This window comes from Delphinapterus leucas, chromosome 16 (genome assembly GCF_059928025.1).
Source record: "Delphinapterus leucas isolate spDelLeu-1000000601 "Yukka" chromosome 16, BTC_Dleu_Yukka2, whole genome shotgun sequence".
NCBI lineage: Eukaryota > Metazoa > Chordata > Mammalia > Artiodactyla > Monodontidae > Delphinapterus > Delphinapterus leucas.
The window spans coordinates 58474336-58500660 of record NC_143144.1 but is presented as its reverse complement, the minus strand read 5'-3'; the positions used below and the strand labels follow the sequence as shown (position 1 = coordinate 58500660).

The 26325-nt window shown below is 46.6% G+C and overlaps 2 protein-coding genes across 4 annotated transcripts in view; one reads left to right on the top strand and one right to left on the bottom strand.

The window, feature by feature from the left end:
• Positions 1–15818, top strand: part of GOT1 (glutamic-oxaloacetic transaminase 1) — a 59875-nt gene extending 44057 nt beyond the window's left edge. Inside the window, exons 10-11 of one of the 3 annotated variants that reach the window (XR_002643923.3) lie at positions 329–455; positions 5275–15818. The gene's annotated coding sequence lies outside the window, so the exon portion shown is untranslated. Of the gene's footprint in view, positions 1–328 lie in introns of all 3 variants that reach the window. The other 2 variants (XR_016388139.1, XR_016388138.1) reach the window with 2 other exon arrangements.
• CNNM1 (cyclin and CBS domain divalent metal cation transport mediator 1) overlaps positions 1–26325 on the bottom strand; it is a 48034-nt gene that overhangs the window by 2468 nt on the left and 19241 nt on the right. The window contains exons 3-10 of the mRNA XM_022569095.3: positions 24444–24584; positions 21660–21829; positions 19941–20040; positions 19542–19589; positions 16053–16115; positions 8367–8530; positions 653–836; positions 350–499 (exon numbers count right to left, since the gene is read on the bottom strand). Of these exons, the coding sequence (XP_022424803.1) occupies positions 350–499; positions 653–836; positions 8367–8530; positions 16053–16115; positions 19542–19589; positions 19941–20040; positions 21660–21829; positions 24444–24584 (1020 nt within the window). The remainder of the gene's footprint in view (positions 1–349; positions 500–652; positions 837–8366; positions 8531–16052; positions 16116–19541; positions 19590–19940; positions 20041–21659; positions 21830–24443; positions 24585–26325) is intronic.

Here is a 26325-nt window from a genome sequence, read left to right as displayed (position 1 = left end):
GGAAACATATCTATTAAGATAAGGAAACCTAGTGTTAGGTTAAAGTAACTTGCCTGAAGTTGCAGAGCTCCTAAGTGCAGAAGCCAGGATCCGAATCCAGGTGGAAACCTAGCTAACAGTGTCCTACACACTGTTTTCCTAGGAGAATGGATTAAGATGGGTCTGACGCATGGTAGGTGCATAGTAAGCCTTAGTTTCCCTGCCCTGGTGGAATAAGGAGGTGGGAAGTTTTACATGGGGACAGGGGTCCCAGACTTCCCTCACATGGCTCACCCTGGGCCATCCCAGCACCTGGTGGCCTTGACACCACCCCCATCTGTTCCTGCAGGGCCCAGTTTCCCTCCCTGACCTGCTCTCATGGGAACAGCTGCAGGAGACAGTGAGAGTTGCTGCGTGCTCTGCCCCTCGAAGTCTGTCATCTCCTCCTGGGTGAAGGCCATCTCCTCCATCCTCAGGTACATGACCTCACTGGGGCTTCTCAGCCCATCTGAACGGCTGCCTGGGGAGGACAGTGAGTGCGTCACCTCCCTGCTTTGTAGAAGACCTGGGGCCCCATGAGGACAAGATGGCAGCTCTGGGCAGGACTGAGGAGGAAGGTAGGGCCGTCCCTACCCCACGGTAGCCCGGCCCATCATCCTCCCAGCTGACTTACACGGCAGGCTGTTCCTGTTGCTCAGGAGGGTGACGGCAGGGTCATCCTTGGGGGTCTGGGGTGTGCCCCGGGTCATGGGGGCCTTGGTGGAGTCTCCGTCAGTGAAGGCCTCCACGTCGGGGGACTGAGGTGAGCTGTCCATGCGGCAGGCGGTGAGCGCATTCTGGTACTGCTGCCGTGTGATCTGGAAGGAAAGGGCAGAAGCTCAGGAGGAGCTGGGCAGAGCCCTCCCTGGATGTAGTCTGCCTCCCTGAGCTCAGAAGCAGCCCCATTAAGGTGCTTGGGAACGCCTGGCCTTGGTGGCCCGGGATCTATGATCTGGGGGCTTTACCCAAGTTGTACCAGCCCAGCAGTTAAGGGACAATGAGGGGACCCTTTTGCTTGTTTGCCACCAGAGCTCCCTCTGTTCATTTTTATCGGCTCTGGACTCTAGCACCTGGCGGAGCCAAGCCTTCTCCTGAGACCCAGGAGAGGATGGAGGGCATCTTCAGTTAGCAGGGTGGTTGCCCACTGAGAGGTTTAAAACACAGGCTTATACTGTTGCCAAGGACCCTCTTCCTAAAGGGCAGTCAGTGGGGACTCGGCAAGAGCAACACCCCCAGCTTGTGTCAAGGGCTGAAATAAGAAACCTCCAAATGAAGAACATAAACTGGCAAAACCACCGATGAAGCCAATTTATTACTATTATTTTTTTCTGATGCCTTCCATAGTCATATAGGAATCTATCTGATAAATCCTTCATGAAATTAGTGCCAGGAATAAGCTCCTTTCTCTAGATGAATTATATACTTTCTTATATTGGATGAGAACTCAAATATCCACTAGGTTTCTCCTTTTTCCTTTTATGACCAGGAAGCTCACAAATAAATTTATTTACTTGCAGTAACAAACTCATTCCTGATAGCGTTTTTACAAAATTGCTTTGCAATTTCTTTTCAATTTTTTATTTAAAACATCGTTGGGTTATTTCTTTTGGGAAACCCTACATATTACTGAAAGTTCTACAAATATCCTAAAGAGATGGAACTGGTGATTAGATTTTCAGACGCTGGTGAAAGCTCTAGTGCTAATGTTACCCAAGAGAGCTTGCTTTTGCAGACAGATGTTGGGATATGAGGATGGAAACTTCCAGCCATACAGTGCATTATGGCTCACAGAGCACTTAGGAATGTGTTGTCTCCTTTGGTCACAATGACTGCATGGGGTAGGCATGCGAGGTCTCGTGATGCCCATTTTACAAATAAGAAAATGAGGTCCAGAAAGATGGGGGACTTGCCTAAGGTTTGACAGTTAGCAAGCCTTCAGAGTCCCAGCCATGTGATGTGTGTTCTGCCTGGGAAAGTGCTATTCATTCTTTGGGGCCAGGGAGATGGAAGATGGAAGTGGGAATGTGGAACTCCAAGTTCTCAGAGGGGAAACTCCAGGGTCTGATAATGGCACCCCTTGCAATCTGGGCATTTCACTTTAAAGGGCCTTTACTCTTGCTCTCCAGGGGAAATCATCTGAGCTCAGCTCTGTACACTGCAAACACAACTGGCTGCATTAGGCTGCCTTTCACATGCCCACGGAGGCTGCCTTTCACAAAACTTTAGGGGAGGTCCCCCCAAAACTGCTGTTTTTTTGGGGTCCATAGGCATCAGACGACTGAAGAGAAGCTGGCACATGGTCTGAGCCAAGGCTATCATCAAAACTCAATTTTCTAATGTGCCCATGGGTTTCTAAAGGTGAAGCTTTCTTTGGAGTCTTGCAGGTTCTCCTGGCTTGAACAGGAAGATTTCCTAAATGACACTTCATAAGCCCAACAAAGCACTTGATATCATTGTTTGGGTTCTTTTAACTAGTTAGTTTAGATTTGGCTTCCAGTTTAGTTAAAGAAGACCCTTCGCCTAGAAAATGTGGTGTGAAACACACTGCCTGTTCAAGACAAAGGCACTGCCCATTGGTTACCTGCTCTAGGCATCTCACAGCCTTGCTTTGACATTGCTTCCTCTTTTTAAGCTAAAAAAAATATCACAAATACCATGTCAATGTGTCACCTTGAAAGAAATTTGAGAAGGGACCTCTCTGGAAATGTATTCAGGGAATCTCCCCAGCTGCACTTCTAGATTCAAGCATCACTTTTTGTCAGTTCCCTCCCCTTGTTCACCTATGAAGCCTTTTCTACTACTACAGTACTGTCCAAGAGAAAAATAATGTGAGTCACACAGGTAGATTAAAATTCTCTAGTTGTCACATTTTTAAAAGGTAAAAACAAACATGTGAAATTAATTTTAATAATACATATATTTCATTTGACCCAATGTATCCAAAATCACTTCAACATGTCAGCAATATAAAATAATTAATAAGGAATCTTACGTTCATCTTTGTACCAAGTCTTTGGAATTCGATATGTATTGGGTTGGCCAAAAAGTTTGTTTGGTTTTAAGTGAGACTAAAAGACACACTTTTCATTTTCACGGAGAACTTTACTGAACAACGTATTCACTAAACGAATGAACTTTTTGGCCAAACCATTATCTTACATTTTACCAAACATCAATTTGGATGAGCCACATTTCATGCGCTCAGCAGTCACATGTGGCAACTGGCTACTGTATCAGACAGTGATGGTCCAGCAGATCAACTAAACGGCTCTGCCCAGTTTTGATAATACAGGCTTGCATGGCCATAGTGTCCCACTGCTTGCCAGTCAGAACCACTGGTCCAGCTCAGCTCCTCTTTCATATTCCTTGAATGCGCCATGTTCACTTGCCTTCCATACCCCTATTTATCAGTGTTCCCCACTCCTCGCTCTTGGCATTGCCTTCACTCTCCTCTTATTCTTTCCTAATTCTTAAAGGTCCAGTATATTCTCTAGACAAATTAGTGCTTAAAATAAAGTGCCATACGATTTTGTAATCAATTAGATACTACCCTGCATTGGTTACTGTCATTTGACTTACGTTTCTTCTCCCCAACTGTATTTCTTGAGTATTGGTCATGTTGCCTAGAACCAGCCTTAGTGCTCAACAAATACTTACTGATTGGCATTGAGGGAATCTAACCACTGTTCCAAAGACAATATGTTCTTATTCTTTTTTCATTGCTGTAGCTACAACCATTTCTTAACAACAGCTTGAGTTAAAGTTGCCTTATACTCTGGCCAGTTAAGAACTCAAGCATCCTCTAAATTACATAGGAAATGGAGACCTGTTTATCTTGAAACTAATAGGAGTTAAGAGTACCCTTTGGGACATTTTGACTTAGCAGTCAATGTGTCCAGAAGTTAACCTTTCAGCCAGTGTGATGTTTCCAATCATTTTATGATGTTCCGTTTACATTTTCAACTTTCAGGTGGTTTCTTCATCCCTCAAAACACGATTCTGCAATTTAGAGATTCTGCCACCAGATGGTGATGGGGCATCTTGGCCATGGTTACACAATTCTGTCTATACGACATCTGCCAAATATTTTTTTTTTTTTTAATTTATTTTTTGCGGTACGCGGTCCTCTCACTGTTGTGGCCTCTCCCGCTGCGGAGCACAGGCTCCGGACGCGCAGGCCCAGCGGCCATGGCTCACGGGCCCAGCCGCTCCGCGGCATGTGGGATCCTCCCGGACCGGGGCACGAACCCTCGTCCCCTGCATCAGCAGGCGGGCGCTCAACCACTGCGCCACCAGGGAAGCCCTGCCAAATATTCTTAATTTAAAAATGATACTTACAGAATACATTTAAAAAATTCATAAGGATTCTTTGGTACCTTCATAACTTATTAACTACTATTAGTCATGGCTTTAATACCTTTCCCAGATACTCACTGGATACACCTTTCTTTCTAATTTTATCTTGAACTCAAATTACTACTGGACTTAATGAACAGTTCTAGAACTTAGTCTGTTGGACAGGAAAAGCCCTTGCAGACAGTCACAGGGGCTTTGGCCAGTGAAATCACCCCTTGAGCTTCCGCAAAAACTCTCTAAATGTTAAAAAAAGGCGGGTTTGAGGAGGCGAGTAAAAGAGCAGCCTGAACATGGCCCTAAAAGTCCATTCAGTCAGGAGGAAAAGAATCTCAGTGTCAGTTTACTGTATCATCTTATTGATAACTTACATTAAAAAACAAAAAAGGGCTTCCCTGGTGGCGCAGTGGTTGAGAATCTGCCTGCTAATGCAGGGGACACGGGTTCGAGCCCTGGTCTGGGAAGATCCCACATGCCGCGGAGCAACTAGGCCTGTGAGCCACAACTACTGAGCCTGTGCGTCTGGAGCCTGTGCTCCGCAACAAGAGAGGCCACGACAGTGAGAGGCCCGCACACCACAATGAAGAGTGGCCCCCGCTTGCCACAACTAGAGAAAGCCCTTGCACAGAAACGAAGACCCAACACAGTCAAAAATAAAAATAAATAAATTAAAAGAAGGCTCAACATTTAAAAAGAAAAACAAAAGAGAAAATCAAACCCTTGTGTTAAACAAGAGCTTGAACTCACAATGTCCCCTTCTGTAGAACAAGCCATTGCAACTGAAGTTTTTAAGAGACTAGAGCCACAAGTTGAAAGAGGTTTCTGAATTATGCTTTAACTGTTTCTGTCCTCCCCTCAACTTCCACTTTTGACATGTAGTCTTCTCAATTTCAAAATATCTAGGTAGAAAAACGGACCATGTGCTATGATGCTCAGCTGCCCTAGTCACAGCAAGGTCCTCTGGCCTGAGAAAAAGGATGACACCTGCACCTGAGAATTGACCTCAGATTTGGAGTTCTCAACACCTCACTGGCTCATGTCAGGAAAGAGACTTCCCTTTTATGCTCCTTGTTATTTATAGAATGTTCCCTTTCCTTATGTTTTAGGGGTGGATATATGAGATCAACTGTAAGTTTTAGGAAAATCCTTACAGTCTTAGTGTCAGGTATTCATCCTAACACATTCCTCTTGGAGGAGTTGCCAGATCCATCTCCTGAAAGCGCTCCCCAATCGATGCCCAGAGGTGTTTCAAAAAACTCTGGGCTCATCACAGTTGCTCATTAAACACCACTCCTCAAAATCTCATTCACTTTTCTCCCCAAAGCCTCATATGGATTTTCTCAACTTAAGATATAAATGGTGTTATGGACTGAATGTTTGTGTCCCCTCCAAAATTCATATGCTGAAACCCTAACCCCCAAGGTGATGGCATTAGGAGGTGGGGGTAATTAGGTCATGAGGAGGGGGAGACTTCATGAATGGGATTAGTGTCCTTATAAGAAGAGAGCCTTCGGGCTTCCCTGGTGGCGCAGTGGTTGGGAGTCCGCCTGCCGATGCAGGGGATGCGGGTTCGTGCCCCGGTCCGGGAGGATCCCGCGTGCCGCGGGGCGGCTGGGCCCGTGGGCCATGGCCGCTGAGCCTGCGCGTCCGGAGCCTGTGCTCTGTGACGGGAGGGGCCACAGCGGTGGGAGGCCCGCATACCGCAAAAAAAAAAAAAAAAAAAAGAAGAGAGCCTTCTTCTTCTCTCTCTCCTCCCCGCCATATGAGGATACAAAGAGAAGACAACCATTTTCAAACCAAGAAGTGGGCTCTCACTAGACGAGACACCGCCTGGATCTGCCAGCACCTTGAACTTGGAGATCCAACCTCCAGAACTGCGAGAAATAAATGTTTGTGGTTTAAGCCACCCAGTCGATGGTAATTGTGGTAGCAGCCCAAATGGGCTAAGACAAATGGAAAGACCCGAGAAACAAGCTTAACAAAAATTCCCAATGCACTTAAAACAGAATCCAGACACCATACTCTGGCCTAAAGATGCCAGGCAACATTGCTGCCAGCGCTCCATCCCCAACTCACATCGGCCTCATCTTTGCACATTACGCACCAGAACAAAGATCCTCCTTGGACCACCAAGCTCTTTCCTGCCTCTGTTGTTTCTATCTTGAACATTCTCTCCACATCCCCTTCCAGGTCTCAACAAAAGAGACCTGCTCTCTCAGGCTGCTCTGACAACCATTTCTAAAGCAGCTTCCTTGCCAACTCTGCCCAATCACTGTTTATCCCATGATTCAGTTTATTTCCTTCATAGCCTTCATCACTCCCCTAGATTACCTAGTTTATTTATGTAGTTACTTGTTTATCATCTTTCTCCCCCTAGGAGCATGGAAGCTCTAGAAAGGTAGGAGCTTGCTGTCTTGTTCACCATGGTATCTCGCTTATACCTATACAGTGCCAATCACGAGCAGGTAGTCAGTAAATACCTGTTGAACCACTGACTCATATAGCGACATTCAGTTTCTTTTCCCACAAACCATATGCCCAGTACTACAAACCACTAAGAGTTAGTTATAGCAGCATTTCTCTTCTCCCATTTTTTCCTACCTCCACTTCTGAGGAAGGTCTGCAATGAGAGGGCTTCAGGGCTGGAAGCAAGAGGGAGGAGAATCGTGGGCTGCGGTTTTCTGAGGTTCATTCTCACTGTCACGATAGACTAGTAAGTGTCCACAGTCATACACACCGTGCATGTTGTTGGGTTAGTGCCTAAAGCACTTCTCCCGGGCTCTGTCAGCTCTGATTTCTCTAAACTCTCCCCAAAGCCCAAGGACTCGAAGGCTTGGACTCTGGAGACAGAGAGACTCAATCTGAAGTTTGGCTGTGCCACGTCCCAGTCACGAGACCTTATACTCCTCAAGCTCCCACGTCGTCTATAAAGTGGGGATGACACAGTACCTACCTGTTAAGGTGGTTGTAGGACTCAGTGGGAAATTCGTTCAAGGACTTAAAGTGCGTGGCACACAGCACCCCACCAACAGCCCCCCCCAGGAGTGACCCCTCTTCTCCACGGTTACTTTTCTCAAGGCTCTTGAGTTTTAGTTCAGGGTGTTTGCAGAGTTCTGGAACATAGAAAGCCAGCCAGCACACACTACCCTCAAATAATCAGGGTCAGTGTTCTGAACAGAAGGAAAGGACCTCCTCCCACCTTTGTGATTTCCATACACCTCTCACCCGGCCTGCAACTGGGATGACTGTTACCAAGTGAGTGCGTTGGGTGTTTAGTTGGACTCGGGTAAATGGGTTCCCTTCTGATCTCAGGCCAAGTGTGTAATGGTTTGTGGAATGCTAGCAAACAAAACAAACAAAACCTATCGAAGCAAGAGAAAGGAGGGAATCTTAGAATGTTTCTGTCCAAAACCAATCTCAATGAGGGGTATGAAGAAACAGCTCTCCTCCTTAATTACAAGGCGATAAGCATTGCTGCCTCTCTCTACTGCACTTGCAAAGCGGCTCTCTTCAAATAGCTCAGTGACAGCAAGGGGGTATAATAATATTTACAGGCTGAATTGTGTTTTAGACTTTAAATATTAATACGTAAAATCTTATCCACATGTAAAATCATAGCAGGGTTTCTTCTATACCCTTGGTTTATTAATCACCTGCAGAGTTATCTTGAATAAATAAAATCAACCTGGTGCCAATGGCGGGGCATCCAAAGGAAACAGTTCTGCCGGCAGCTTGTCTCGGGCAAGCTAATTCCCTATCGCTTCGTGCCTCAGTTTCTCCACAATGAAAAATGGGGATCAGGAGATCTTAATGAACAATCATGGTTCAAACGAACAAAGGGACAATAACGGTGACAAATAATGAACAGAATAAAGCTAACCGAAACCAGGGCCTTTAGAAAGCCAGGGAGCAATTGCCACGCAGCATTATCTTGGAACGGGGGAACAGGATGCTGCTGGCTGGGAGTGAGGGGACAGCCCTCCCTGCGGAGCTACCTTCACAAACTGCACGTCGCTGAGGATGTGGACTGAGTAGTCGGGTGTGTAGAGGTTGTTGCTGCTACTGCACAGCTGGGTGTTGCTTCCCCCAAAGTCGCTGCGCTCACGGCTCGGAGACTCGGAGCGGTTCAACCCGCTGCAGCGGGAAGGGGACCGGTTTACTGCAGAGGGTGAGAGAGCCGAGAGGGAGGAAAGGCAAGGAGGGAGGGGTGGGGAGGAAGGAGAGGGGAACAGAAAGAGGGAGAGAGAGAAAGGGGTGTCGTTTACCGAGGTCTCGCAGTATGTTTAGGTGATGGCAACACCGGGTGGCAGACTGGGCCCTCTCCCCTCCCGTCAGAGCCCAGGAAAATGCCTGGCTGCTCCATTTATGAGGAGCAAATGCCTAAGGCCTCGTGGCCCCACTCAGCTCAGGTTCCTGCTCCCCACGACCTCTAGCAGCGGGAAGCTGGGTGCGCCGCTGCCTTTCTCGGTTCTGGGGTACGTGCAGGAGATGAGGACCCTTCTATGAGTGTGGGTTGCTACCCCAGACCATGAGACCCTCTACTGGGGTGAGTTCTTTTATATAAACTCCATTCACAAACCTTCTTTTAGGAAGGCTGAGGCCTTAGGTTTGCCCTAAAAAACACCTGTTGCAGCACAGGTAAGCAGCCCTCACCACGGTGAGGCATTTCAGAGGGGATGACGCAGGCCCCAACACTGGCAGGGCCGGGGACAAGCGGAGGCCCATAAACCATGTGGATAGACATTTAAATCACGTCAATAAACTGTTAAAATACGTTCTATCCTTGTCTTTGACAAATATAACTTCTGAAAAACCTAGCAGGCCAGATGAGGCTCCTTAAGAGTTTTGTGCTGGAAAATGGGCTGTAGAGGGAGAACCAGCTCTGCCCTAGGGCTTTCTGGCCCAGTCTCCCAGAGCTGTTTGGGTGGGGAATTCCATACCTGAAACGTGGTCTAGAAGGAAGAACACAGCTCTGGGTGGTACATCCCTTTGGCTCTGTTAACTACTCACCCCACAGAGAGGTGTGGAGCTGAGGAGGGCCAAAGAGAGGCCCCCTAAAGGGTGGGTCTAGGGCAGGGCTCTTTCTAGGCTCAAAGGCCGGAGGCTGGAATAACCCTCCAGGCCTTCTGTCAAAGGCCTCTTAAATGTTCAGAGCCGGCTTCTTTTTCCATTTTCAAGAACCACTTCTTGGGAAAGTTCAATTAAGACCACATCACTTGGTTTCAAAATGGACTGTGTGAACTACCCTCCCAGGATCAACAGAAGAGAAGAGAGGTTCTTAAGGTGACCCTAGCATTATCTCCACCACAGAATAACCCTGAATGAGAGACCGCAAAGCCCCTCCCACCCCTCTGCTTCCCAACTGTCGCCACTCTTCATTTCTTCCCCAAAAAAGAGAAATGGGAGGCTGTCAGCCTCTCCTCACACAGAGTCAGTTCAGGGGCTCCAATGAAGAGTCTGATTCCTCAGAGATTCTGCTCCTTGGTTCTTTCAGGGAAGAACCTTGGGAATTTAATTCTGTCTCTTAAGATAATGCTGCCATCCATCAAAATGATTAGCATCTATTTGGAGTGACTTCTGAAGGTCTGTCGATGCGTTTAGCTGCCAGGCTGTTATTGTTGTCTGGCAAACCATGTAGTAGTGGAAAGACTAAAATGACCATAGGTTGAATCATTTTCTCATTAGAGCCAGAATAATCACTGCCTTGATCAGATTATAGAATTAAGGGTTCCACCTCCAGTTTTCTCCTTCTCAGTAAGTGTCATTCACATACATGCTGTTACTTAAACCAGAAACCTGGGAGTCTCCCGTGACTCCTGCCAATCTGTCAGCCCCACATCAAGTCTCCACTTCCCCAACATAATAAACTCATCTGCCCCTACCTCTGTCTCCACTCAAGTCCCAGTTACCATCACCCTCGCCTGGACCACAGTCTGGTCTCCCCAGTTATAATCTCATAATCTGTTCTCACCTCAGCTGTCAAAAGCACATTTTAAAAACACAAATCAGCTTCCTGTTGAATCTCAATAAAATCCATACTCCTTGCTGTGACCCCTAAACCCCCTATGACTTGAGCCCTGCTTTCCTGTCTGATCTCATCTTGGGGCTCCCTCTTCTCGCCTGCTTGTTCTACTCTAGCTTACTGGCCACCTTGGGGATCCTCAACCATGTATGCATACCCACCTCAGCAGATGCCATTTCCCCTGCTCCCCCTCCCCCCATTTTAGCACCATTCCCACCCCTGCTCTCACTTCTCAGTCATTAGGTCTCAGCTGAAACACCGCCTTCTCTGAAGACCTGGTCTGGCCACCCTAAGAAGATTACCCCTATTTTCCTCTATCACTGTCCCCTGTTCATCTCTTTAAAGCACTTTTCACAAGTTTTACTTAATTACATGTTTGTATTTATTTGTAATGTCTACTCAGTTCAATGATAAATTCTATGAGGGCAAAGACCTTGTCTTTTCTGGTCATTGTTGTACATCCGGTACCTAGCACAGTGCCTGGCCCAGAGTAGGCACTCAATAAAAATGTACAGAATGAACAAATCAGCACCTAAGAATCCCTGAAGGAGTTTTTATTTAGAATCTAAATTTTGTTTTAAAAAGGTTTCAGGGCTCTCAATCACCCTGGAATCAGAAGGCTTTCCCCCTGCAACCTAAGTCATTTTAGGGAAGCTGACTTCTTGAAGTGAGGGGTGGGTAGAAGAACACTCCAGAAATGCACTGGAGTGTTAAATAGTGTGCAGTGAGAATCCAGGGGCACCAAGAAGCCTCAGGCCTTGGCCCATAACTTGAGGAAGAGGCCGCAGCGAGCATCAAGACCTTCTGTCTGTCTGTCTGTCTGTTTAATAAGAGCATGTGAAACGGGGGGTCCTGGAGTCAGGTCTCCTACTTATCCGCCGGGTGACACCAGAGTGACCAGGGACCAAGAGGGACAGTGATGGTGCCATGGAGAACAGAGTGAAGCACCAAGGTGACTGTAAACAGCAGTAACACTGGGCAGAGAAATACCCATTTCACGTCTGGTCCTGATCCCTTGAAAACAAACCTATGAGGTCTGGCTTGCCTAGGCCCACTGTGGCTGTTCTGAGGCGGTGACTGACTAAGTAAGTCGGTGGTATTTCCTCAGGGCTGTTGGTTGTGGAAAAGGGGGGCAGGCAGTCCTGCAGGAGTGCAGCTTCTTTGATGTGAGCAGAGTCTGGAAATCACACCTTGATCTGGTGGGTTTTATCTTCAACTCAGTTTGGAATGAAAAGAGAGTGTGGGCAGGCGTTTGTGGTTTCATTTACCCTGAGGAATGACCATTGCTCCTTGATAATCCTCCACCTTGCCTGGTGGGACATGTGCTTCACATACCCCACATCTGCTGTTCTACATCCTCATCCCTTATGTCATAATTCAAGATAGGGTCAGGGAGGCTGATAGGGAACCACAACCCTATTGTATCTACTAAACAACTTCTGCCTGAATCACTTCTACTCCCTGTTGGAAACAGAGGAAACAGCTTCATCCCTGATCTCCCCAAAGCTCTCATCTTCACTGGCACCCAGCACAAGCATGTCACCCTGCTGTCACTCACAAGGACCCACATGTCAAACACAAGCGACATCACTGTTGTGCTGGGAGGAAAAACATGTCTTTTTTAAAGTAAAAACAATGCTATTGAAGCTTTATTCATAAAATCCCAAAGGATTCCCAACACCAGAAGATACAGCTGTCTTACAAAGGTCGGGTATATAAAAGCAATTTTTAAATGACAAAGGAATCCTCATTTCATGACAAAGAAAGTCCCAGCTCATCTGAGTGTTGTGCAAGATCAATGCTTTTGTGTCCCAGAGCCTTACATTCCTCAACAGGTAGGATGCTGATGACTCGGCATTCTGGTAACTGTGCACAGACACTCAAGAGGTTCCTGAGCAAGGGAAATGGAAATACTCTTAATAAAAAAAAAAGAGAAGAAATCAGTAACAGACGAGTGTCCCAGCAGCATGGCAAACTACTTCAAGTTGTATAATTCCCCCTGGCATTTCCTAAGAGCACAGAGGCACAGCTTGGGGGAGTGAAGAGAGAAGGAGAACCCTAAGCACAGTGCAAAGAGGTCTAAGAGGCGACAGATGAGCATGAAACTGACCACAGGACCCCTCAACAGGGCCCAGGCCAAGCTTCCGACATATCCCTTGCCCACTCGTGCTCTTACATCATACCCTCAAGCTGGCCCTGGAGAGACTGGCAGGAGGGCAACCCTGGCGGAGGGCAGGGTTTCCTGCTCTAGACCCCCAAGTGCTGTGGAGAAGTGTGGCAGACCTCATTCCTGCAGACTTCACATGGTCAGTCTGCAAGAGATATCTGTCCTGGATGGCAAGTTGGAGTTACTGAGGTTGGGTGGAGAAGACACCGGGGTAAAATTGGGTTGGGGTGGGAGAAGGGGAGGAAGAGGATTTTAAACTGCAATTAGGACTGGATGGAATCTCCCCTCGTTCTGCACTGATGGGCAGGGGCCCTGAAAACCTATGCACAGTTCTGCTTTACTCATGACACCTGTGTCTGGAGAGCTTTCGCAACTCTATCACAGGGGCAGGACCCACGACACAGAAGAACATCCCACTCCCCTTTTCAGTCTGGGGATCTGAGAGGAGGTAGGGCTCACCAGCTGCTCGCTTACATCTTTCAAAGCATCAGTGAGGGATGGGGAGGAATAGCTCACTCTGGTCATTGTCACTGTGCCACGGGGCATCTGTGTTCTCTAAACTGGATGGGGGAATTTAATTACATAGGCTTACAGGATTACAAACTAGGATTATTAAAATTCATCATTCTGGGGTAATATTCAACATCAGACAACCAAATGCCAAAAGCTCTCTGTCAAAGCTACAATGTGAACCCTGCAAATCAGACCAAGTTAGGAGTCCAGATGAACTCACTCACGTTACATGGAGCTTTAATGGTTCCCAAATGTTTACTATGCAAGAGCCGACCCAAAGGAATACTTCCACTTACCACATTTCACAAAGTAAAAAGATTATTTTTAGGTACTCCCTTTATATTCTGGGGAAGATCTAACCTCACTGATCTCAGAGTACATCACAGATGGACAACTGGGCATTGTAAAAGGACCCTTGCTTGGGACCTCTCTCCTGCCTTTGTGCTTTTGTGGAAGGACTGCCATGGGGAACTTGGAATCATCTCCACCACTGGGAGAAGAAAAAAGGGATGCATCTGGGGAGATCTGCAGTGGGGCCGTGTACTCTCAGCAGCTTTGTTTTTAAATGAAAGCACCTGCAAATCTGGCTACACCACACTCTGGAGGTAATCCACACACCACTCTGCTCTCCTTATTTCAAATAAGGCTCAAATAGAAGGAAACTGCCTATGGGTAATGGTGGCAATATTTGGTGTAGGGACCACCGGCCTCAACCCAGAGGGAGCACCTTAGTTCATTAGCACAGCTGTTTTCAAAATGCAAACAAGTCACAGCCCTCTAGAGGGCACAACACGCCCACGTTCAGAAGGGCAGCAAGGTCCCGACCTAGAACAGGACCTCAGAGACTTGGACACCAGTCCGCATCCCTCTACCTTCTTACTACACCTTTGACAGTGACCCAACGGCTTAATTTCTCAGAGCTGCTTCCTTACCTATTGTTGCCCAGCAATAATTCCTAACTTCCAGGGTTTATCTAAGATGGGGGTAAGACATAATATACGTAAATTAATGTATCTGGATCATAAATCAAGTATGGGACCAGAGTGTGCCCAGAACTGCTTTCCATAAAAATCCAATGACTAAGGCTTCTTCTGCTGATATGGAACAGAAGCAAGAGCTACTGGGAAATACCAAATTATAGGTCCTGGGGATGTCACCCGGTCGATATGAAAGCTTGGCTGTTGGCTACAGAAAGAGGTGAGACAGAAGATGGTGGGAAGAAAAGAGCCGAAGGAGAAGCAGAACGTTCCCATCTCTCATTTTCTCCTGCTGTGCCCATCACTGCCCCACTCTGCAGAGTTAAACCAAGGGTGGGAATAAGCTGGCCTTGCCCTCCCCTGCTTCCTATTGGGTTGAACACACACAGTCATGGAAAAGTGGGGGGAAGGTTAAAAGAGCTCTCAGGAGCACATGGCACCAGCCAGAGTTGGATCGGAAGACTCAGTACCTCCTATAGGGGGACTGCACAGCAGAAATGAGTCACCTTAATTTTCATAATAAATACCGATGAACTAGAGCTAACCTTCATAAGTAGGAAGTTATAATTAACTAGGTTGTCTGGTTAACTAAGGGTTAATTAAAAAAAAAAAAACTCCTGCTCTCATGCTGTCATTCTTTTTTTTTTTTAATGCTTTGATCCTTTTCGTTGAAAATCTTTTAAAAATGTCCATCTTTCCTTTCTGCTGAAGCTTCCTAGCACGTTCTTCATTCACCAAGATTCCTCACATTGGAAGGATCTTGAAGGTCCTTGATGTGGTCATTTCTAATTTTATGGGCATGTGGGGGTGACCACTTAGCTGGGGAGGGTACCAGACTGGCATCTCCCATTGACAGTACTCCTGTAGTCATCATGAAGGCATGAGCTCTCACAAAGCAAGAAAAAAATTTATTTCTTGGTGGAAAACCTCTACTAAGTAAGAGAGAAAACTTTGGTGAAATTTGAGAAGGTGATTAAGTCGTCTCGTCCACATAAACATGGGAACCAGATGGTTTTTGATGGGAAAATGTGATTTGTGAGAAAGTAGAAATCAACATAAGTAGTTCTGAAGTTGCAAATTTGGGGGTTTGAGGTCCCAGAACAGAGCCTTTTGAATGTTGAGGGTCTACAATACAGACAGTGAAACATAACTGGATTCTTGATGCCTGAGGCTACGGTGGGGCCTCAGAATCATCGCCAAAGCATTGGGATAAGGGAGACAGATGTAGAGGGTATGGGAAATTGGGCTGTGCTTTAACTTCAAGGTAACTTAACAAACAAATTCTTAGTTTGGTCATTACTTGCTCCATGACCCTAAGAGATCAACGTCTAGGGATGAAAACAATATAAACACTTAACTGATTGTTCAGATTTATTACATTCTACTCAATCCTTGAGTTACTGTGTGGCTCTGTGAGGAGCTACTTTACCTGATTAAAAAAAAAATCCAGTAACTTTTATTTAATTAACAAGAGAGGTTAAGCCTGATGAAAAGTTGTTTTGAAAATTTTACATATAGCATCCTTTGTATGAGCAGAGCTAGAGGGAATACGGTCACTACACAGTAACATTACTAGAAAGATAAGGAGGGGTTAGTGGGTTAGCTAAAGGCAGAGACCACACAGAAGAAAAGATGGAGGAAAAATAGGAATAAAGCAGAGTCTTTCATTGTTTCTTCCTATTTTTCTTCTGCTGCACCCCTTATCCCTCCATTCTGCAGTCAGACAAATGATAAGGAAAAATTCACACCATTCCTCACCCCACCATTTCTCCATCTACGTACACAGATATATCCTTCGGGGCTAAGTTCACACGTGACACCATTGAACCAGCAATGCCTGGTCAGTGAGTACAAGTGAGTGTTAGCCGTGCAACGTGCTGTGCCTTGGTCCTGGGAGAGACTAGCTGGGAGAGACTAGTTTTCATGTGGGACAGTGACAGAGACCAAAGGCCTCTTGCAAACCCCATGGATCTATGGAGATCGAGACCCCATGCATGTTTACCTGGGGAGCCTGCCAGAGAGTCCCCTCTGCTGAAGACGAAGGTACGAGACACAGAGACGGGCACTAAAGAGTCAAGGATTTGTGAGTTGCGTAAGGGAAGATAAACATAAAAGGAGAGAGACAAAGAGCAAAGCGTGTGAGACAGTCTGTTCCCAGATCTTCACAACATCACATTTCTCTGCCAAAGTGAATCTTGCCTCTGGAAACATGAAAATTGCATCCTCTCACAAAGTCACTCTCCAGAAAGAAGAAAATAAAATAGACTTTGCTGAAGGTCTTCCAAAAAGATGCACAATAATTTCTGAGGGGATCAGACCCGCCAATGACAAGAACAGGCAGTGCCCCAGCAGGGAGTGTGTGTGGGCAGTGTTCTGTCTGAGGCGCCTTTTGGAGCCAGCAAATGTGCTGGGAGCCCAGCACTGTATTCCCACCGGGCTCTCCCAGCTGCCTCAGGTCTCCAGCTCACCTGTGGGAGGGGTGAAAGCAAGTGCATGCTCCTACTAGGGGCATCCTCGAGGAAGCTGTCTCCTGCCTCAGACTCCTAGGAGCTCCCTCTGTGGTCACAGTGCTGGGGGAGAAACTGTGCGTGGCTAGAGCCTTGGGACACAGGAAGGGCAGCATTTCTCGCAATCTTAATGTAAATCGACTTGATAAACTAAATCAGTCATTTCTTTGCAAGTACAAGTGCTCCAAACCACCTCTCTTCCTATCCCCTTTTCCTTCTCTCTCTTTCCCCACAGAGTCTGAAATGGTGCTGGCTATCGCTTGGGGCCTGGGTGGGGTGGAGGGTGTAGCAATACTCCAGTCCTTTCCCGACCTTGACCCTGATCAAGTAGTGTTTCTGCATAGGAACCTGTTTTCATCTCTCTTATCTGGTCATTCCCAGAGTCTCTTCCAAGGAGCTAAATGAAGTCAGAGTGCAGGTGACAGCACAATGAAATAGGTGGCTTCCATAGTCTTAGCAGCTGAGCCCGATGACTTGCCTGAAATCATCCAATAGTACAAAGGAGTGGGGAGGGGAAAGCCTTATACCTACTTGATAATCATTTGCTTTGTCAAATAATCATATTCTTTGTCAAAGAATATTTTAACAGGCCCCTAGTGTCACGAGACACACTGGAATAAGAAACCCCATTGTCTCAAGAAGAATCCTAGCACTTCTGGGCCACAAATTACATGTATACCCAGCCAAGCAGATAGGAGACTTGTTCTCTCTCCAATTGCACACCACCGTGGGCATCTGTTCTGGTCACGCTGAGCTCAGGCCCCGTTCCTCCAGAGTGCCAGGCTCACCACGGTCCTCCTGGGTTCCCTGGCAATCAGAACCAAGACAAAGGAGATAGTGCTGACTGCGTTCCCTTTGCCCTGCACAGGAAAACCAGAGGGACTTACTTGTGACCTCGAGTTCAACTGTGAGGCATTGGTCACAGGGCCAGTGTTCTGGCAAACTCATTGTCTCCTTTATTACCCTCAAGGCTGACAAAGCTCTAGGCTGGCATCAAGGACAGGGGTAGTTTGGTAGACTGAGACCCTACAAGAGTTTACTGCCTTGTGGCTCAGCTTAAGCTCTTCCTCAACCTACACGTGAGGTCCTTGGCTAGTGAAAGATGCTGGGTGGCTGGACCTGGGCTGAGAGTGGACCTGGAACAAGGGGGGGCAGGTGGTGGGGTGGTGGTCTTTGGAGTTCTTCACGCTTTGCTGTATTAGGTAAGGAGGGCTTGAGGGGGAGGATGGAAAATGTCTCCATACCCCTACAGGCTAATTTAATTTCTTTTTCCTCCTGAAGATTGATAAAGATGCTCAGAAGTGTGGGGAGGGAAAGAGAGGTTAATATTTCTTTTTAGTTAACCAGTTTTGAAGGAGAGATTAATGTTGCAAATTTACTGTGTCTCACATATAAAATGGAAGGATTTTGATAGAAAGAACTAGAGACAGGAAGGAAGGAAAGGAGGAAACCAGATGACATCTTCTTACTACTTAAAAAACTTTTTTTAAAAGAAAGAAAGTCATCTAAATCAGATGGGCTTGCGAGCTTTAGGTAGCTCTTTTCCCCTAGAGTTCCCACATCTTTTGGTCTTATGGAAGAGCCAGAATAAGGCCAACATGTCTAGGTAACATTTCATATCCCAGGAGTTACTCTACCATGAGCAATCCCCAGTGTGATGGATGGTGGAAATCTCCTTTAGAGAACCAAGGTTTACCAGGTCCTGTAGACCATCCCTCTCCCATCTAGATTTCTTGTTCTGAGAACTGACACTTCCTTCATCAACCTTAATTGAGATTTGTTGGTTTATATAAGTATAATAATGTACGAGGATGTTTTATTTTACAGCTCTCCTTCAACTCATCTTGGACCACCCCTTGGGTGTGGGCAGCTACTTCAACTTCATTTCAGACATCTGCTGGGCTAGGATGTGAAGTTACACTGCAAATTGTTCCAATATTTCCACATAGAAATTACATTCTGGAACATGATGGATTTAAAATCTCTATTTCATTGTGCTGTGTGAACTAGTCAGGACACCGGAATGCATCTAGGTAAATCACCAACCTGCTGGGTGATTTGGAGCAAGTCATTTCTTTAGTTTCTCTGTGTTAAAATGGTATCTACTTTTCATGTGCCACGGATTGTGATATCAAGCTTTGGGTCCCTCTGATAAATCCCAGTAAAAAGCACTATGTAAAATCTTTCTTATGATGAGAAAAAACACCCCTTTGGCATTAAAATGGCCACCATAAACACTAAGAGCTGAAAGCAATGCAAAATTCAGACCGGTGAATCAAAGAGAAATCTAGAGAAATAATGCTTTCTGGATCACACTTATATCACAATAAATGCCATGCTCTCTAAGCACAAGTGCAATAACTTATGCAGGAAACAGAGAGAAGGTAGAGCACAGAAGGCGCAGAAGACACCCGCCAGCAGCCCCGTGCCAGCCCCCACCAGCATGCACGGCCAGCTGCAGACACTTCTCCACCAGCTGAGATGTGGTAAACGAGGAAAGAGAAGCAGATAAGCAACATACGCACCAGCCTGGGACTTACATCCTAAGATCTTGCAGTCACTTCTTACTAACCGCCACAGACACAATAATAGCGTATTAGGGTTTGCAAGTAAAGGACAGTGGGTGAATTATCACAGCAGCGAAGGAAAGGCTGAACCTCCAGCAGAGCACACAAACCACCTGCCTGCATTCCCTGGCAGGTGACAATAAAAGGTGCCTCCCCTCACAACCTCCCTCCCCCGTCATTCGTCATTTGCACTTGAGCAGAGAAGCAGCAGAAAACATTCCAGACACGCAGAAACTAAGCCCCCTGTGGTCCGTGGGTACCTGGCAGAAAGCAGTGTTCCTGGCAGAGCATACAAAGAGGCTGCCAGCATTTGTGTTAGCCCTAGCCCAGGCTGAGAGTGCTCGGTCCAGGTCCCCAGAGTGGGCTGAGGCGGGACCACAGCAGGGAGGATGAGGGAGGGGTTTGAGAGATACATACGAAGGACAGAGGATCCAGCCAGACTTCCAACCTTCCGCACATCGTTATCTAAGGACAGAAGGATGCAGTGTGTTTCAGAGGCAATTCAGAAAACACACCTTCTTAAAGGAATTCTCCCTCTTCCACCCCACCCACAGCACCAATCAACCCTGTAAAAACAGGGCAATCAGGTGGAAGTGTAAAAAGTAAAATAAACTTGTCTTGTCATATTGAAAATTACCACTATCCATCCCTAACACTGGGTAATGTTACAGTCTACCATGTACTTCCACATCTAAAGCCTGGGAAGGTAAAAGGCTTGTTCAGGGTCCATAACGGGAGTCACAACTTGAACCCAGATGCATTTTCTCCACTGTCCCACTGCTTCCCCAATAAGCTATGGCTTGGAAACTGGAATACCTGAGCAAGCAGTGGTCATGATGGCTGGGACACCATAGTAGGTGAAGGCTCCGTTCTCGAAGCGAAGGCCTTCCTTACCAACCTCCACCTCCACTTTACCCTGGAGAAAGAAGGAAGTGTACTAAGGGTGTGGACAGCACTTCCAGATCTACTAGTGATTACGACCCTAAGCACTTCTGCTTGGATAGTAAGTGGACTTAAAATCTTATCACAGGGAAATGTGAATTCTGTCTGGATACGTTTCAGAAACAGCAACTCCAACTTCAGAAGGCCTTGGCAGTAAATTACTTGCTTAGTTCATAAAGCAGCATCCTGTCATGTACATCCAAGCTTTCCTTGCAGACTGTAATGGCTCTTCCATGATGCGGGTCCGGGCACCAGCTAGCCCAGAACCCTGTAAACTGCCCCACAGGTGTAGTCTGAGACTAAACCATCTCTAAGTCTGGCTGAGATAAAGCCTGATTCTGTGAGAAGCTTGTGCATATAGTGTGCGTCTATGGGCCTGAAATCCACTGCATGGATCCGCCCACACCCTATGAAGCCTGTACTATTTTTATCCCCAGTTTATAGATGAATCATTTCTGAGGCTCAGAGAGGTTAAATAGCTCGGTCATGGTTAGTTAGACTTTAAAGCTAGATCTTTCCAATTTCTGAACCTACACTCTTGCCACTACATTTTACGCCTCCAAGATTTATTTGAAAATGGTTAAGTTTATATTAGGCATAAGACTCTATGTGTTCCTTGTGTTATATAAACGATGTAACAGGACACTTCTCCATTTCCAACAGTAAAGAGTGTAACTCCATTTCTGGAGAAGAGAGGGCATTTTACTGAGGCTATCTGGAAGGATGGGTGTGAGGCACACTACCGAGTCCGAGCAGACAGGCTGCAGGGGAACTGTAACAGAGAGGCCCTTTCTAAGTCCATGTGAGTTTAATGAAGATTTTAAGACAATCACTGTATTTAGGGTTCACCAGATTCTGTTGGAAAGAGACAGGGAATAGGGACGGAGTTAATGGTGGAGCCAGGCCAGGACAGCAGTACTACCTAGTGCTGGAACCATGCCTGACGCTTATTTACAGGCCTTTCCAGGCACCCAGGGCAAAGGGTGACTGTACTCCTGTGAGTACCGGGAAGATGCTGCCCCTCTTTCATTTGCTCGTTTGCTCCCTTCCCAGTCTTCTGAAGGAGAAGATTAAGGGACTGCAAAGGCTGAAGTGTGCTAGAGAGAGCGGATGTGTTCTGTGCGCTTTCAGAGAGCAGAGCAAGGACCAGTGGGTGGAAATCAGAGATGGTGAGATTTCAGCTCAACAGAGAGAAGGGCCTGAAACAAGAAGTGCCTGAAGTTTGGGAGGCAGTGCACAGTTGCATTCCCGGGCATGGCCAAGCAGAGACAAGGAGGTGTTAGGGATTCTGTAGGGCAGCAGGTTCGGAAATTCAGCGGCAGAACCCCTCTGCTGGGAGGTACCCACTGCATCCCACCACAAACATCGCTGATGTCAGATTAAATGCCATCAAGATCCCAGCACTCCAGGACGCCAGCCAGTCACACCTGTCCCCTCTGAGCGTCGCGGACAAACACCCACACCAACTGGCCTTGCTCCCAGGGCAGCCAGCCGAGCCTTGGAACCTGGCACAGAGGAGGCATGGCCGTTCCTCTCCAGTCTAGAGAGGTCCTGTCTTGCCCTTGGGGGGGGGTCCATGGCTTTCCCACTCACCTGCAGAAGTAGCACAAAGTAGTCCACAGGGCGGTTGCGCTGGTACAGGTAGTGTTCCGGGGCCTTCTTGTTCTTCTCATCACACTTCAGCTCCTGGATCACGTTGGGATGTTTCAGGAGCCGCAGCAGGATCTTCTCCGAGAGGTACAGAGACTTAAACGGCTCCACTTCTAGGGGAGACCGGGAGGCAGAAGGATTGGCAGCTGGGAGGAGTCAGGATGGGCACAGCCAGGGCCATTCATGCTCTCAGGCACCAAGCTAGCAGGATTCCTGCAGTTCCCTTGGGTGGGTGGGGGTCTTAAGCCCACGTGTGTGTCTCAGGCCCTCTGGGGATGTGTGTCCCTGCAACTGGCACCTCAGGAGAAACAGGTCACCATTTTGGCAATGTCAGTTTTGTTATTATTTTTCTCCTTGACTTTATTTAAAGCTGCACATAAACTTAAAAAAGAAGAGAATCCTGCCATTTGTGACAACATGGAGGAACCTGGAGGATGTTATGCTAAGTGACATAAGCCAGGCACAGGCACAAATACTACTTGATACCATTTATATGATGAATCAAAAATAGTAAAATTCATAGAAGCAGAGAGAATGGGCTGGGGGAAGGAGGTAATGGGGAGGTATTAGTCAAAGGGTACAGAGTTCTGGTTATGCCAGATGAATAAATCCTAGAGATCTACTGCTCAGCCTAGAGAGCCTAAGAGCAATACTATCCTGTATACTTAAAAATTTGCTAAGACAGTAGATCTTGTTTTTTTTTTTTTTTTTGCGGTACGCGGGCCTCTCACTGTTGTGGCCTCTCCCGTTGCGGAGCACAGGCTCCGGATGTGCAGGCTCAGCGGCCATGGCTCACGGGCCCAGCCGCTCCGCGGCATGTGGGATCTTCCCGGACCAGGGCACGAGCCCGTGTCTCCTGCATCGGCAGGGGGACTCTCAACCACTGCGCCACCAGGGAAGCCCGGACAGTAGGTCTTATGTTAACACACACATGCAAAAATAATAATAACAAATAAAGAGGGTGGGAGGAAGCTCTTGGAAGTGATGGATATGTTTATGGCATAGATTACGATGATGGTTTCCTGGTGTATGCTTATCTCCAAGCTCATCAAGTTGTATACATTAAATATGTACCGTTTTTTTGTATATCAATTATACCTCAATAAAGTTGTTCAAAAAGCAACAAGAGGGACTTCCCTAGTGGCACAGTGGCTAAGAATCCGCCTGCCAATGAAGGGGACACGGGCTCGAGCCCTGGTCCGGGAAGATACCACATGCCATGAGCAACTAAGCCTGTGTGCCACAACTACTGAGCCTGTGCTCTAGAGCCCATGTGCGACAACTACTGAGCCCACATGCCGCAACTACTGAGTTGGACGTGGATAAGTAAGCCATGTAAACATGGCTAAAAAAGTTTTAATGCTACAATCAAATGAAATACAGAGAATTTAATCTGACTTATTTGTATGACGTGTATCTGTTGAATGAAATGAAATTTCAAGTTAACAGGAACAGTTAATTATTTAAGTGGGAAGTTCTCAATAATGAGAAGCATCACTATCATATTTACATATTAATAGATATTATTATTCATATTGCTATGTTATACTACACTATATGGTATATCATTATACTAACAGATACAGCTGTTTTGTTCTAGGAAATCAGACAGCCAGTAATTAAAAGAAATCTGTATTTAGAACTAGATAACATGTTGAAAACCCTAAAGAAGCTCCAATTTATTTATGTATTGATTTATTGATTTATTGATTTTCTTTATGACCTGAACTTTTAAAAAATTTTTAGTGGAGTATATTGATTTACAATGTTGTGTTACTTTCTGCAGTACAGCAAAGCGAATCTGTTATACATATACATCTATCTACCCTGTTTTGGATTCTTTTCCCATGTAGGCCATTACAGAGTATTGAGTAGAGTTCCCTGTGCTGTACAGCAGGTCCTTATTAGTTATCTATTTCATATATAGTAGTGTGTATGTGTCAATCTCAATCTTCCAATTTATCCCTCCCCACTCTTACCTCCTGGTAATCAGGTTTATTTTCTACATCTATAACTCTCTTAGAAGCTCCAATTTAAAATTTTCTACTTTTTAGTAACTGGAACAGTACTAGCACTCATTATATACTCAATAAATACATGTTAGATTAATTACATATTGAACTTAGTAATGTGTGTGATCATTCTAGGTCAGCACATTAATTAGGCATGGGTGAGAATGTTAGACGGTTCAAAGACAAACTTTACTTTCTTCACAAGAAGAAGTTTATCTTTGGATCCTCTCTTTTTTTTTTTCTTTCTAAAGATTCCAGTATTCACAATCCACATCTGTATTTGAAGAACTCGTAGCTCACAGGCCTACATGGCCCCTGGAGGGTCTGGGCCCCAGGGCCTTTGTGGCTGCACAGGACATCGCCTGTCCCTCCCTGATGAACCCTCTGGGGCCCACCAACTCCTGCCTTGAAGCAGGTGGAGGAAGGGAAAGTGCAGCGGTGAATTCCTCAGCCTTTTTTTCGAGTAGAAGAGAGAAAAGCAGAGTAGCATTATGCTCACTTCCCCACCTAGAAGATCAGGCCTGAGGCTGAAAATGACAGTATGCGGAGTCCTGTCACCCCACCTAAGAAGACCTCCTCTCCTGGAACAGTGGTTCTCAGTCCCAGAATTGGAATTAGGTCGTAAGGTATTAAAAGTGATTGGTGCCTGGGTCCCACCCTCCAGAGCTGCCTTGCCTGCCTGCGGTGGAGATGCGGGCGGGCAGAGTCATCATACCTGTGGCCATGAAGCGGTGCGTGGCCAGCAGAAGCTGTGGAGAGATCTTCACCCTCATCTCCGAGTCAGAAAGCTTAAACAAGGAGAAGTCGTGCCGCTTCCTCTCCCTGTGTGGGACCCTCTGCTTTTTCCGATTGTCGGCTGTCGGGACAGGGGACACATTGCAGCTATCTCAGAATCGCTAATGGTTTTTGGAGGTTTCACCATAGCCACCTGAGACAGAGAGCTCCTTTGGGACCACAGGGATTTCTGGAAAGTGTCAACTGTAGGTGGCATCGCAACATCTCTTTCCCAGAGACTGGAAGGATGTGGATAAGGGATAGAAGGTGGGAGCTGCTGCCATGTCTCAGTGTTACTTGCACTGAAGTGGTGAACAGTGGAAAAGGGGAAGGCCAGCCTGGGGCTCCCAAGTTCAGGCTTCTAGGGCTGGCCTCCCTGTTTACGAGCTGTGCAAGCTCTCTAAGCATCAGAGTGTTCGTGTGTTTTAATCTATACAATAAGGTTAGTGATTAATCATAATTTTTCTGCTTATCTCAGGAGTCTCTTATTATGAGACTCCAATCTGAACCTATCTGTGAAATGCTTACAAAAAGGCGTTCAAACGCGAGGAACTTGCACGCTTAGCCTCAAGGACTTTGGCAGGGCCCAGGGGGTTTCTGCCTCTGCCTTTCTCCTGTCCCCAGAGCTGAGCTCACCTGGTCTCTTCCTGCTGATTTAAACCACACTCTGAGTGGTACCTGAGGCATGCCACCCAAGGGAGGAGGGCAGTCACCCCCTCTCCCCACTGACAATTCTCTTGCTTCAACCCTGGCCCCTCCACGGGGAGAGAACTGGGGGAAATAAAGGAAAGAAGGAAAAAAAATGGAAATAGCTCTGTAATCCATAAAGGTGTGGCCTCTGGGTGGCGGCCTCAGGCAGGACTATTGTGATTACTAATTGAGAAAATCTCTGCTTTTTCCAGTTTAATTTTTTCTTCCTGCTTTTTAAAAGCTTGTCTTAAAAAACATGTTTAGGAGGTAAGGGGAATGTTTTCTTTGGTCATGTCTCTTTTGCTTTCCCTTAGTATTGAGTAAAATTTTGAAACTTTAGTCTATCTTAACCTGTGCTAAGGGGAGCAAAGAAACAGATTTGGGTTTTCTCCAAAGTTGGCCTAGAGAAAAACAGGGCTGCAGGGAACTTTCAGTGCAGGCTGAGAGGACACAGTGGAAATGAAAGGGAATGAACTCCAGGGACAGGGTTTCCTTTGGACTCTCCCCCTCCCTTTGGAGCTCACCCCACCACACGATTGGGGCTCCCTTCTAGAGGGAGAAAGTGCCTTCCACCGCACTGCTCTCTTATGGGCCTGCCTTGGACTCTGGGCCCTGGCTTTAACACTCCTTGTGTCTGGCTGCCACAGTGGTGAGATCCAGGCCCAGCTGCCCTGGGGGGTCAGGGTCCAGGGAGAAGCAACACTGTATTCCTGGCTCCTTGGCCTTCTCAAAACTCTTAAGAATTCATGCCAGAGTGGGAAAACCCTCTCCTTTAGAGAGAGGACGGTTAGGCAAGACAGCAGCAAATATATGTATCAGACCAGTCCTTTTGTGTGACTAACGTTCCGATTTGCATGACACGTTTGTCTAAATATCCCCTCTCCCTCCTCCATCAGAATGCCACCGAACAGTTCATCATTGGAGAATCAGTCTTCTGATCTCCCTCTTCATTCCTTCAATTTTATTAGTGTGCATTCGAGTATTAGGTCGTTCAAACAAAGGCCCTCAGAAGAGCTTATTCATTTAGACCCCTGTCACTACTATCAGCCACTAACACTTTAGTGTGAATGTTTTCACCACTGTATCGGAATTCTAAATCATGAGCCATGGGCAGAGGTGGAGAAGGGAGAAAG